This window comes from Phocoena phocoena, chromosome 18, assembly GCF_963924675.1.
Source record: "Phocoena phocoena chromosome 18, mPhoPho1.1, whole genome shotgun sequence".
In the NCBI taxonomy this organism is placed as follows: Eukaryota; Metazoa; Chordata; class Mammalia; order Artiodactyla; family Phocoenidae; genus Phocoena; species Phocoena phocoena.
The window spans coordinates 23,694,382-23,708,347 of record NC_089236.1 but is presented as its reverse complement, the minus strand read 5'-3'; the positions used below and the strand labels follow the sequence as shown (position 1 = coordinate 23,708,347).

The 13,966-nt window shown below is 40.3% G+C and overlaps 1 protein-coding gene across 1 annotated transcript in view; it reads right to left on the bottom strand.

Moving 5' to 3' along the window:
* The window catches only part of EPSTI1 (epithelial stromal interaction 1), an 85,598-nt gene that overhangs the window by 25,381 nt on the left and 46,251 nt on the right, over window positions 1-13,966 (bottom strand). The window contains exon 7 of the mRNA XM_065896182.1: window positions 3,904-3,997. Coding sequence (XP_065752254.1) covers window positions 3,904-3,997 — 94 coding nt within the window. The remainder of the gene's footprint in view (window positions 1-3,903; window positions 3,998-13,966) is intronic.

The window sequence follows — 13,966 nt, the reverse complement described above, 5'->3', positions numbered from 1 at the left end:
ATTTTCAGAGTCATAATAAAGGAAAGCCTTGAAATACTGAATGATTATATGGGGCGAACGGGGGAAAGAAATGAGTAAGATCTAACATTGATTAATCAAGAGACAGCAATATACACGTTAACAGATATTTAGAGCCAAATAACAAAAGACACAGCTAAGGGAATCTGGCAGGATGAATAGTGGCCCCCAAAGATGTCCGCGTCCCAATCCCTGGAAGTTGTCGATGTTGTACTTTATATGGCAAAAGGGACTCTGCAGAAATTGAGGATCTGGAGACCAGGATATGGGCCTGTGTGATCCAGGTGGAACCAATATATAATCACAATGGTCATTATGAGAGGAAGGCGAGAAGGTCAATGTGGAGAGAAGGTGAGGTGAGGATGAAACGTCAAGATTAAAGTGATCCACATGCCAAGGAGCCAAAGAATGGTGGCAGCCCAGAGACGCTGGAAGAGGCAAGGAACTGATTTCCCCTCGAGCCTCCAGAAGGAACCAGCCCTACTGACACCCTGACCTCAGTCCCTTCATCCTCATGTCTGACTTCTGACCTCCAGAACTATGAGAGAATACATGTGTGTTGTTTTAAGCCACTAAATTGGCAAAAAATCATTACAGCAGCAATGGAAAAGTAATACAAGGAGTTTAAAGAATTGAAATGGAGGTAGGATTGAAGGGATGCAAGGGACGTATGCCTTTCAGTGTTGACTTTTTAAAGGTCACGTGACACATGGGTAAAAAATTAAAGCAAACTGCACTGAGTGTTCAGAATAGTGGAAGTGAGAGGATATGGCCAGACAGGCGGGAATTAGAGAGCAGTGCTCCTCAAACATTAAGGTGCACACAAATCACCCGTGGACCGTGTTAAAATGCAGGCTAGGGCTTCCCTGGTGGCGCAGTGGTTGGGAATCTGCCTGCCAATGTAGGGGACATGGGTTCGAGCCCTGGCCTGGGAAGATCCCACATGCCGCGGAGCAACTAGGCCCGTGAGCCACAACTACTGAGCCTGCGCGTCTGGAGGCTGTGCTCCGCAACAAGAGAGGCCACGACAGTGAGAGGCCCGCGCACTGCGACGAAGAGTGGCCCCCGCTTGCCACAACTAGAGAAAGCCCTCATACAGAAACGAAGACCCAACACAGCAAAAATAAATAAAAATTGATTTTAAAAAAATCTGGTGAATTTTTGAAAAAAAATGCAGGCTGATTCAGGTGTGGAGCTCCCAGGTGATGCTTATACTGCTGGTCCCTGGAGCACACTTGGAGCAGCAGAGACCTAGACTGCAGGACCGCAGAGAGGTGAGTTGTGGGAGGTAGGGGAGAATGGAGGCACAGGAGGACAGAGGGCAGAGAGGGCTTTGTGCTTAAGCCAAGCTATTTTGACTTGATCCCTGAAGATACAGGGAGCCACTGGGCAGTGGAACAACAGGATGAGGTTTTTTAAAAATTACTAGTCCCTGTAGAAGAGGCAGGGGGAAGCAAACCAGAGACGGGCTGTACATTAATTGTACAACTGGAAACATTCAGTGATCAGGACTGGGGAGGGTATGATGCTGCTGGTACTTCTGCTTCCACACCCACCCCCAGTACAGAGAACTATATCCATCCATGTGTGAGTGGACACTGTAAGTTCTTCTTGTCTGAAGTTCTCCTGTGTGACACCCACAGGAATCTTCTTCTTTTTTTTTTCACTGACATCATCATATGGCATTTATTAAATTCCCATCTGCCATGGCAGCCGCACATTTAAATAAGTGTAAGAAGAACAATTTTCTCAGGAAAGTTGCATTATATAGTAAAATTTAAATTGTGTTTAAAAACACTTGAGACACTGCGGCTCCTCAGGCCCCACCTAGATGGAGACCATGCAGTGCTCACCTTCTGTGTACTGACCACAGTTAAGGCAAACCGCAGGTGTCTTCTTTTAACTTCGCAGAAGTGTCGTGTACATACTTGATTTTCCTAAAGCATTAAGAAATGGTTCTGCAGTGCATTCTCTGAGGACTTCTATGCATATGGATTAGACAGTATGAGAAGAATACAATATGGGTAAAAAGTCAGTTAAATATATTGAACACCCACAAATTACTAATAGTTTGGTGTCAAAACGGGAGCAGCTATTGAATGCTGTTGGTAAGGAGCCAATACTGCTCCATATTTCCTATTAATAGCTCTGAGGATCTTATGACTAAGGCACTAATCAATCCACAGGAAATGCAGCTCTGGGAGAGATTACTAATGCCTTGGAAGACACTATTAAAATTCCAGGATGATCTTGTTAAATTGAAGAAATGAGCCAAAATCAATAGAGCAAGCACACAGGTGTTTCAACCACAGAATTCAAGAAGCCCTCAAACAGAAATCAAGACCATCCTGCCAGCCAAACACCCAGGTGGTAAAGCTAGCCAACTCCTGCTTTCCCTCCCCTCCCCCATCATGAAAAGGCTATCCAGACAGATGTCATGGAGCGTCTCTACACGGGGTTTAATTCTACTACCTACAGCTTCTCAACTCCTTCCTCCAGTACCCTGCAATGAGGGGAGAGGGATGATGGATTTGATGTGACTTGTGGAGCCCACACTAGTAAATTTGGACTTTGGAACACCACCTTAGAAGCACGGAAAAAAGAAGACGCATTTAGAGGTTTGTAGGTAAGAGGAGAATGACTTTTTCCCAGGGAGTGTCCTAATGTCTTCCCGACATTTTAAAATGTGGTCACTAAAGAGAAAAGGCGCTGGGTGGAGAGGAAGATCAGATGTCTCTAACAACCTCTCATTTACCTGCCCATACCCTGAAAAGCTAAGACTTTTTAAAACTTAAACCAATCTTTTCTTTCAACTACAAGGCTTTCCAATGGTCATCCTTAATGACACTACTTCCTTGCCTCCAGTTGGTCAGTCAGTAACCAAGCCCTGCCTCGTTCACCTCCTAAGTGGTTCTCTGACCTGCATTCTCATCTCCATCCTCTCACCCACCACCTTCCTTCAAGTCTTCATCGTTGCTTGCCGAGGCTAATATAGAAGCCTCAGAGACCTCTCTATTACTTCAGACCCATCCTTCACCTGGTTACCAGTGATCCAGCGAAAATGCAAATCTGACCTTGAGGCTTTCCTGTTCAAAACTTTTCAGTACCTTCAGTACTGACAGAATGAGGTTCAAGTTTTCCAATGTGGCATATACATGTCTGCGGTGGTGTTCTACCAGAAGCACCATGAGCTTCTGTGTAGGGCATCTCTGGAACCTCAGTGTCCGGGAGTTGCTGATAGCATCTTGTACCCGGGGTCAGGGATGCTACAAATCCTGCACTACCCAAGACAGCCCACACAATGAACCATCCCAGACTGCCACAAATGAGAAACTCTCCTCATGGCTACTGATTTCTTCTCCAGCCTTCTAGCTTGCCCTTCTAGACTGTGGCTACACAAAACTCATCCCTAACACAGCCATGCTTTTTCTTGCCATTATACCTTAATTCTTGCTTCTAATTTCTGACACCTGGAATGACTCTCTTCTGACTCATCTTTTAAGCTTCAGCTTTCCAACTGCTACATGCTCTACACTCACCACTCTGCTTTATACCGGGTTCTCTCCTTCACTTGACTAAGGTCCTTCCAGGCAGAAATTGTATGTGCTTGGTAGACCTTATATAAACATAAAAATTTGAGGGATGGATAGATGGACGGATGACTGGGTGAGATCAAAGGTTTTTCAGAGGCTGATGCTCAGTCCATAATGTTGGCAACAAGGACAAGCATTGTTTTACAGCTGAGACAATAGTTGTGGTCAAAGTTTCAGCTCAGATCACCTGCCTTTACTTCCAAAATTCTATGCTGTACAGGTCACTCTCTGGCCTTAATCTTCATCCACTTTACAAAGTGCCAGATGGCACCCTGAATGACGTTCCACTTACCCAAGCTGAAGATTGTGGGTCGCAAACAGCCACTGGACAGGTACCTCTGTGTGGCGACTGTGTGTCGAGTCTTCTCAAGAACTCAGCAGTTTTGCTAGCACAATCCAAATAGGTGTTAGTGCCTTCATCAAAGTAGAACTATCATTATTTATTATGCCTTTGGGTACTAGCCTAGACTTTTATTGGGGGATGACTAAAAGTGTCCTAGGTAGAACAAAAGGTGAGTTTGCGGACGCGGTAGAGTCGAAAATCAAAACAAAATGCTATTGCAAGGCTGCATTCATAGTTTGAAAAATGTAAAACTAGGTTTGTGGAATATGAACCTATGATTTCATTTTTTTCTGCTTCATGTACTTTGACATGGAGATAAATGTCCTCTCAGATTCCACAGTTTGGGGCCCTAATTTCCTATGTGAACATTTAAAGCGTGACACTCAGACTTCACTGTAGGGCTGTGGAATATCCCTCCCCTACAACACCTCACTCCACACTGGTGTCATATTAGGCCCTTCACCCTCCAGGGCTCTCTCTCCTAGTCATCTCACTGCCCTCGTGCTTTGACTACTTTCAGCACACACAGAGCTGCTAATCCATAACTCTTAACCATTTATGAGTCATGGACCCTTTGGAATTCTGAAAGCAGAAACAGACCCTCTCCCTACACACACACATACACACACACACACACCTTTATACTTGGTTTGTACCTTCCACAGAAGGTAAGAAGTGCTGTCAGTTCTGGTCTGTATTTCTGGCATCTCTTTTTAGCTCTAAGAGACTGTGATAGATGGACCTAGACGAATCCTCTGTCTTAATAAGTTGCTTTTTCCTTAAAAATCCACCCCATCATCCCAGTTCCTCCCCTCATGTATGTCAGGCACGAATATTGGAATTGTTTCCCAGTCCTTACTGTAACAACTGCCCCATTCTGCTTACCAGTGATGAATTTCTGTTCCTTTGTCCTTGCCCCATGTAATTTGTGGGATTTTGATCCCATTACTCCAATATTCACAATCAAATAGCTCAGCAAGGCCAGACTTACACTGCACCAGACCCTTGCACCCTGCTCCCCTTCTGCTTCCTTCTTTGTCATCCCTCTGCTTCCCGCTAATACTTTAGGCTGATGCTAAGATCCACTTTATCAAGCATTTAGGGCATGGGCATCAAAGGAGACACAAATGGTCTGGTAAAAATAAATGGTATCCAGTGAGGCGGGGGGGGAATCAAAAAAGGAATTAGAAGTTAAAGAGATGCCAACATCACTTCAAATAATTACTTAGGTAGAACATGGCACTTGAACAAGGTCAGAAGCTTGAGTTGGGAAAGAAAGAGCTGAAAGTTAAGTGACAAACATAACCCTGAGAAACACAAGGCTTCAGCAGCTGAGACAAGCAGGTTTTCCATTTGTCTAGGATTGCTTATCTTGCCCAGAATAGACAAGGAGACTAATGAAGTCGCAGAGGCTGGAAGCTGCCCCATTGTCTGGGGCTTTATGAAGCCATCAGTCAAAAGTGCAAAAAGAAGAGTATTGCCAGAAGTTTGGTTAAGATTTCTGAATATCCTTAGCTGAGAGCAGACCGTGGGAGAAAGCAGTGAAAAAGAAGCACCATGATAATAAGCAAATAAGGAGCTTCAGACCAAGTAGGCTGGCAGCCCTGCATTGTGTTGCAACAGTTGCTTCTTACCTGCCAATGCCAAGCACTAAGCTGGCTGGGTTGCTAACCACCAGGCATGGCCTTTGTGCCAACGATCACTGCCCCACTCATGCCACAATCATAATGACAGGGCCACAGGACTGTCAGAGGCATACAAGTAGGGGCCTGTGAAGAATGGTGGATAACTCCCAAGTGATTAACTATACAAACAAGATAAGTTCCAAGTTACCAGGCTAAATGGCATTTTTCTACTATCAATACTGTAAATTCCACACATTGGCTGAACTGGATTGGACTTCCTGTAGGTAGTTATGGTCGTATTTAATAAAAAAATATATGAACCTCCTTGAGGGGCAAAAGGAGGAAGATCTACTGGACGGGAAATCCAACAAAACTAAGAACCCTGGACTCTAGCACTGAGTCACCTTTTCATGGGGGTTCTTCTGCCACCTACTGAGGGGGGTGATCCTCTCCCACTTTATCACTTTGACCCAGGCATAAATACAGGATCCCTTCCTTTATTCTCCATAGAACTGAGGATGGACCACCAATAACAGACTGGTTTTGAAGATTTACTTAACTCATCTTCAACTTATGACACTTGTTCTTAGGGTGATGCCTATGGCTTATCCTAAAATGCCTCTTTAGGGTAGCATCACCTGGGCATAATTCCATTGTAGCAGAGACTGCTAAATATCCATCAAAATGGAAGTTCTCCTCTTCTAGTCATACAACCTGACTACATTTCCTAGCCTCCCTTACTGCTAAGGCTGGCCATGTGGTTGAGTTTTGACTAATGGAATGAGGAAGTGATACACACCACTTCCAGGATGAGCTAATAATAAGTTTCCTACGCATACACCCCCATACATTTTCCTCCTCCTTCTGGCTGTCTGGAATAGAGGCAAACCCCAGCACTAAGTTGGAAGTCGTTTGTGTATTGAAGGTGGTAGCACTGCCAACAGTTTTTGGTGCCTCAATATCTGAGTGGAGGGGGTCTCCTCTCAAACCTGTTCACCCATGTCTTACATGAGAAAAAAAAAATGCTCAACCAACTATTTATTTTGAGGTCTGTTGATCACAGCAATTAGCCAACCCTAGTAATACAACATAAATTTACATATACAAGAGAATTCTCTCTCAATTTAGGTCATCAGTTCCACAAGTAGTACATAAGAAGAGGCCAAGAAGAGCTGAGGAACAGTAGAAGAACAGAATTCTCAAGGATTAAGCTAGGCATCTTAGTTATTTCAGAACCTTAGTCAGGGGAGGAGAATGTGGGAAAGGGGAGGAACCCACCCATCCTTAAGCTGTCTTGGTATCAGGTCTAGGAGCCGCCTAGGCCCAGAGTATAAAAACGTGTACTCATTTATCCCAGTAGTTTGAGGACAGGTAGGGGTTTGGAAGGAGAAACTGAGGGTGAGAAAGTCAGGGAAGGAAAGGGATATGGCTGGTTATATTGCAATATGATGGAATATTAATGGAGATTCATCAAACAAAAAGTTTTTGACTTTTTTGAAAGGATAAAATATACGGGAAGGGCCACAGAGAGTGAAATTTGTGTCTGTTGGCTCATTTAAATAGGACAGAAATGCAAAGATAATTCCTACAAGGCTTTAAAAAAAAATAGTTAGAAAAGACAACTAGGGTTTCTAACGTTCATGGAAGAATCAGTTTACATGAAAAACAAACTTTTGGTTACCAAAGGGGAAGCGGGGAGAGGGATAAATTGGGAGTATGGGATTAACAGATCCACAGTACCATATATAAAATAGATAAACAGCAAGGGTTTTAAAAAAGAATACGCTTAAGAACATTCACTTAGATCTGTAGGAGCTTGTGAATCAGGCTCCTGCCACTAATCACACCCCAGGGCTACAAGGTGCTACGCACCTTCCTCTACCTGGTTACCCACCAGGTAACTACCAACTTTGCACCATGACAAGACACATAAGAACACACTAATAGGGACTTTCCCTGGTGGTCCAGTGGTTAAGACTTTGCCTTCCAATGCAGGGGGTATGGGTTCAATCCTTAGTCAGGGAGCTAAGATCCCACATGCCTTGCGGCCAAAAAATCCAAAACATAAAACAGAAGCAATATTGTAACAAATTCAATAAAGATTTTTTTTAAAAAAAATAGTCCACATCAAAAAAAAAAAAGAACATACTAATAAAAATGTTAAACTACCGATTTTAAAGCTAGTCATAATTTAAAAGGTACCCTCACTGAAAAGATACCAGTGACAGATATCTCCCTGGTTCTTTATATCTTGCTGGGAGTGAATGGGGCAGTTTTTCCTTCTCTCACCTCCTGTCAGCTGACGCACAAATGACAATGACTGCATGGTGCAGACGGTGATATAAATGAGTGAAGTGGGCCTACATGGAGGGAGGGCAACGGGAGCGCGACTCAGTGATATTCACAGTACATACCAGGAACTTACTAACCTAGTATATACTAACCTGGTATAGTGCTTGACACATACCAGGTACATATTGTTGAATAAATGAAAGCACATTTCCTAATGTGAGATATTATCAATACATTTATATTTTTACCAGTGTAATAAATTAAAAAATTGTGTTTCTCTGATTAGTGAAGCTGAATATTTCATTTATTTATATTTCTTCTCTTTTAACTATTTGATTCAAGCCCTTTACCAATTTTTCTAGAGTTGCCTTTTTCTTATTAATTTGTAAGGCTTCTTTGTGAAATTAAGCCTTTGCCCATTATTTTTGAGGCAAATAGTTTCTCCTAGACTATCACTTACTTGTAACGTAGTTCATTACATCATCTATCATAGGTTTTTTTCTGTAGTCAAATCTGTATTTTTTTTCTTATGGCTTCCAAGTTGTGTATATAGCGTAGAAAGGAGTTTTACCACAAAATTATAAAAGCATTCTCCATTACATTCTAATTGTGCTGAATTAGTACAAGTTGTCAAATTATCTGTCCTTTTGACACTGATTGAACAAATACCTTTATCAATAGCTAAAGTCCTAAATACTAAATTCCCATATACCCATGGGTCTATTTGTAGACTCTCTCCCATTCACTAAGTTTATTTATTACAATGCCAATAACACTTTGTTATTACTACCATACCTATGTTGTATACGATACCTGGTACAAGCTTCTCCCTGTCCCTTCAGTTTTTCAGGTTTGTCTATTTTTTTTTAATATTTTCTCTTTAAAAATGTTTTATCAAATTTCACAAAAGGTCCTGTTTAATTTATATATAAATAAGAGTGGAATTATCTTTACAATGTTGATTTTTTTCCCTTCTATAGTAAATAGATGATCTACATTTAATATTTTCATTTTATTTTAGGTATTTTATTTTATGTATAGGTCTATTAGACTTAACACTCACCTGTTTTACAGTGTAGATGATTATTGTAAATGAAATTTTTCTTTCAATTATATTTTATAATGAGGTTTTGATGGTGTGTCTGATGGTGCAAAGACAGAAGTGTTTGCATATTGATTTTAGATTCATTCATGATAGTCAAACTATTTGTATTAGTTCTAATAATTGTTTAGTTGATTTCCTTGAGAGGTTTTAGGTGAGCAATCAGAGGCACTTATATCTCTTCCTTTCCAATATTTAAATTCTTTCTTTGTTAGAAATAGAAACTCTAATTTTCTATCTAAAAATCAGTATCAGTGATAAATAGCAAATGCCCTTCTTATCCTGTTCCAGACTTTACTGAGAAAGTTACCTTCTTCTTCTGTTTTCAAACCAACTGGGCCTATTGTCTTTTTTAGGTGAGATCAAACTACATTTTCCCTTCCATTTAGAGTTTTTATTCTATTCAGGTGTCAAGTCTAATAGCATATATTTTCCTAGGAAATAAATGAGGAAATCTGTGTTAAAAAAAATTAACAGAAGTAGGACATAGTATTTCTCTTCTCGAATTGTGGTTATACTTCCTTTCTTATCCTTGGAGTTCTTCCTTATTCCTTACTCAGACAAGTCAAAAGTTTATCTATTTTACCAGAATTTTCCAAATAAACCTAGTTTTTGGTTTAATTTAGTGATGATAAATTTTTCTATTCAACTTCATCACTTTTTCCCCTTTATTTATTCCTCCCTTCTATTTGTATTTATTTTATGGCTATAATCTTATCTTAGTAAAATGCTTAGTTATTTTATTTCCATTTTTTCTAAAAGCTTTTAAACTTCTGCATCTTCTAAATAATTTTGTAGTCACATCCCATGGATTTTAACGTGGAATACTTGAAAATTTATATTCCCTTATTCCAAAGTAATTTGTAATTTCAGTTTTGGTTTCAAAATTTTTTATCCTAATAGTCTCCCCCCATCCTCCCAGGGAACCTGAATCTTTAATTTTTTTATTTTTTAATTGAATAATTAACACACAATATTATATTAGTTTCAGGTATAAAACATAGTGACCTGATATTTTTATACATTATGAAATGATCACTGCATTAAGTCTAGTGTGGTGACAGATGGTAACCTAACAATCCTTTAAAAAGGTAATTAGGAAAAAATTTTTAAGTGGATAGACTTTAAAATTTCTTATTGCTTAATTTCTAATTTTATTACATTTTTCTTAGGAAGAGTGGCTTTATAGGATTTGGGGGTATTTTTGGAACTTACTGAGAGTCTTTGAGGCCTTAGTCATGGCCAATGGTAGTTAAGTCATATTTGTAAAGAATAGGTATTTTCATAAACTAGGTACAACACTTTGTAACTACGTCTATGTTATCGTGCCAAGTCACTGTTATTCATATCCTCTATTCCTTATGAAGTCTTTTGGTTCACATGATGACCTGTTAATTTCTACGGAGAATAAAAGGAAAATTTGACAAACCCATAATCTATATTACAGACTTCAGCAGTTTTTGTTTCATATATTTCAAATCTATATTGATATTTACAGTTCACGTTATCTTTGGGATTACATATTTTATGTGTATAAAATATTCTTTATCCTGTTGAATGCTTTTCATCTTGCATTCAATTTTGTCTCCTATTAATATTGCTACATCTGCCTTCTTTTACTAGCATTTATGGATATATGTTCCATGCCTTTGTTTTCCAACTCTTTTGTTTTATAGATATCTCTTAGAGTAGCATATAGCTAGATTTTTGCTTTTTTTTTTGCAATCCAGGAACTTTTTTTTAAATAAGGAAATTTAGCCTATATACCTTTTTTGTGATTGCTGTCTTGTTGCTTATAAAACTTCCACCCTCTTTTCTGCCTTTTGTTGTAATTATCAATTTTTCATTTGATTTTTTTCTTCTTACGTTTTTGTTATATATCCTATTTGTACATACAATACAATTAAACATATAATAAACACATAATTACTTATTTTTTTTCTATCAATATCTGGAATTCACTAGCATTCACTCGTGCAAAAACAATAATAATTGTTTTACTTGCTATCCTTCTCTCTCCCTTGTGCCTCTTCCATAGCACTGAAATCCTCCATGATTTTAATTTCATCATGTTGATTCTTAATAATAAAAAGGAAAAAGAAAAAAGCTAATCATATATTTGGCTATAAATGTCATTGTCTTCTTTATTCATAACTGTTCTGATAACTTACATCTTCCTCTTTCTTGGAGTCCTTATTTGTTTGACCAGAGTTTATTTTCTGGCAGTTTTTTTCAGTAAAGATCTTAGAACTCACACAAAAGTGATAAAGTTGGCTGGCTGTGCAGGCAGCTTGTCTCCAGGATGGCGGTCGGGGGGGGCACATATTCCCCCAGGTATAGTACATTTACCAGGAGCACTTTCCAGGCCCCAGGGTCTTCTCGTGTGTCCAAAAGTTCTTAGGCTCTACCCTTGGAGATAAAGGCCGGAGTCAGCTGGTCCCTCTCTCTTACTTCTTCCTCTGCTATCCTTGTTTGGAGTTCCTTTATACTCTACCTTCTCCCTCCAAGCACTATGCTAGATTTCTTACATGGGTTATATTGATTAATCTTCGAGTTCGCAAATATTAGCCCCACCCCATGCTATATATGAGGAAACCTAGGCTCAATGTTAGGAGAGAGGTTAAAGTTTGAGACCAGGCAGGCAGTCTGATCCTAGATCTACCCTCCCAAGAGGAGCACTGATGGTACCAGGTTCCAGTGATGAGATACTTAAGTGAAACTATTTTGTAAATAAGGCACCAGTCAACTTTTATCTTTAACCAACTATTAACTACATCCTGAAAAAGACAGAAGCTGTTCCTGACATCCAGGAGCTGCCCTGGCATTCACAGCTAAGCCTTGGTGTTCTCCTATTGAAAGTAATTTCATACAATATCAATATCAGAGGAGGTCACTTTATGATGGCGATGAATCATGAAAAAAAAGACCACTCCATGATATGTCTGAACAAAGAAAGATACATGAATCTTGTCTAAACCACAAAAGTGACCAAACACCCCAAAATTTTGGCTAATAGGAGTGACTACTGCTTATTTATCAAGTACAGTATTAATTAATTAAAAGTATCTTCCCTCCTTTTAAATAAGATTAAGATACCTGATACCTACTTTGCTCTACATCTGAAACTAACACAACATTGTTAATCAACTGTACTCCAATATAAAAAAAAGTTAAAAAAAAAAAGAGGTCTTCCCTGGTGGCGCAGTGGTTGAGAGTCCGCCTGCCGATGCAGGGGACACGGGTTCGTGCCTCGGTCTGGGAAGATCCCACATGCCGTGGAGCGGCTGGGCCCGTGAGCCGTGGCCGCTGAGACTGCACGTCCGGAGCCTGTGCTCCGCAACGGGAGAGGCCACAACGGTGAGAGGCCCGCGTACCGAAAAAAAAAAAAAAGATACCTGATACCTAATCACTATTACCCCTGCTTCCTGATAACAGCCAACGCAGAACAAAACCCTGCTTCCTCAAACCCTCTCCCGAAATCAACCCGACAGAGGCCCAAACCCAATCAGTCCTTTCTGACATCTTACTAAGGCGGCTCACAATTCCCCCATCGTGCGGCTAGAGAATTTGGAATTTACTTCATAAGCAATGGGAAGTAATCAAGGCTTTTGGAATAGGATAGTGACATGACAAAAGCTGTGCTGTAGAAAATGAAATCTGACAAACATATAAGACAATCGAGAAAAGAGACCGTTGGCAAAGAGAGCTAAGAAAGCCATTCCAGTAACTCAGAGGATGACTAGGAGACAGAAGCCATAATGCAAGTGGCATGTGATAAATACCTATATGAAGGTGGTGGCAGTGGGTATGAAAATGAGTTAACATTCATAGGACATCTGCAGGAAGAATTGATAGTGGCTAGAAATTTTAACCATCAACATGATTTAACATTCAGTAGACAGGGATTCTCTCAGATTTCTGATAAACTGTTCAGTCTCATTCTGAACAAATAGAGGATTTTTGTACCTGTAAGTTCACTTCATTAGCATAAGATAGAAAGTTATGAATAGGATGACTTTCAGTTCACCTTACTGGGATTATAAAATGTGAGGCTGGATTTAAGCCTACCATATGGATAAGGGATCGATTTAGCCCTTAAGTGTCTTTTGGAAGCTCCCACGAAGGGCATTAGAAGTTTAGTGAGCATATTAGAAGACAAACTTGGAACCTAAGCGTGCATATTCAGCAGACCTGCCTGGATCCTCAGTTCTAGGAAACTAAAACAGATGAAGACGTGCCTCCTAGGAACTAATCACACTATCATTCAAATGGAAATTAAAGAGATGCCTGGTTCCAATGGCGGGAATGAAGAAAACTTCCCAGCATTACCATCGGCAGGCTGAGCTCATGGTGGTGCTTGGCAATTTGGAAATAGGAAGGTCCTACTTTGGAACGAGCTTGGTTCCAAGGGCTTTTTCAACCAAGGTTTTAAGAACTGAGCTCTTCTCCCCTGGAAATATTGGTACCTAGGAGTACAGTCCAGCCAGGAGAGCTCACAAAAGCCCATGTACCCTACAGGAAGCTTAACTGTGGAGTTAATCCAGTGTTGTACCTGGAAAAGGATGTCCTTCGGGTCTGAGGAAAATCAGAGAAAGCAGACATTCTTCCTCAGTTTTTCTTTTGCTTCTTGCAGGCAAAATTTAGATCTTCCTTGGAAGAATCAGAAGTCAGTTCTGCCCAAGTCTTTATCTCTGAACTGACCTATTCTATAGTCTTCTCCACAGCGCCCCCCCCCCCTCCGTGTAGCTACAGGGCTTGTCACCCCCACCCTAGCCTGATAATCCTGACCTTGTGAGTACAGCACACCTGTGAATTACTCATTATCCCTGGTCCTCCAAATCTCAAGACCAAGATTTGGCTGGATTGCTCACAAAGTCACTATGTGACTTTGAATTACTCAACCCTCCACCTGTAAAATGAAGATGATATATCCCTAATAGGGTTGATCTAAACATTAAATGAAAAAATGTATATACTATGCCTAACACTGCTG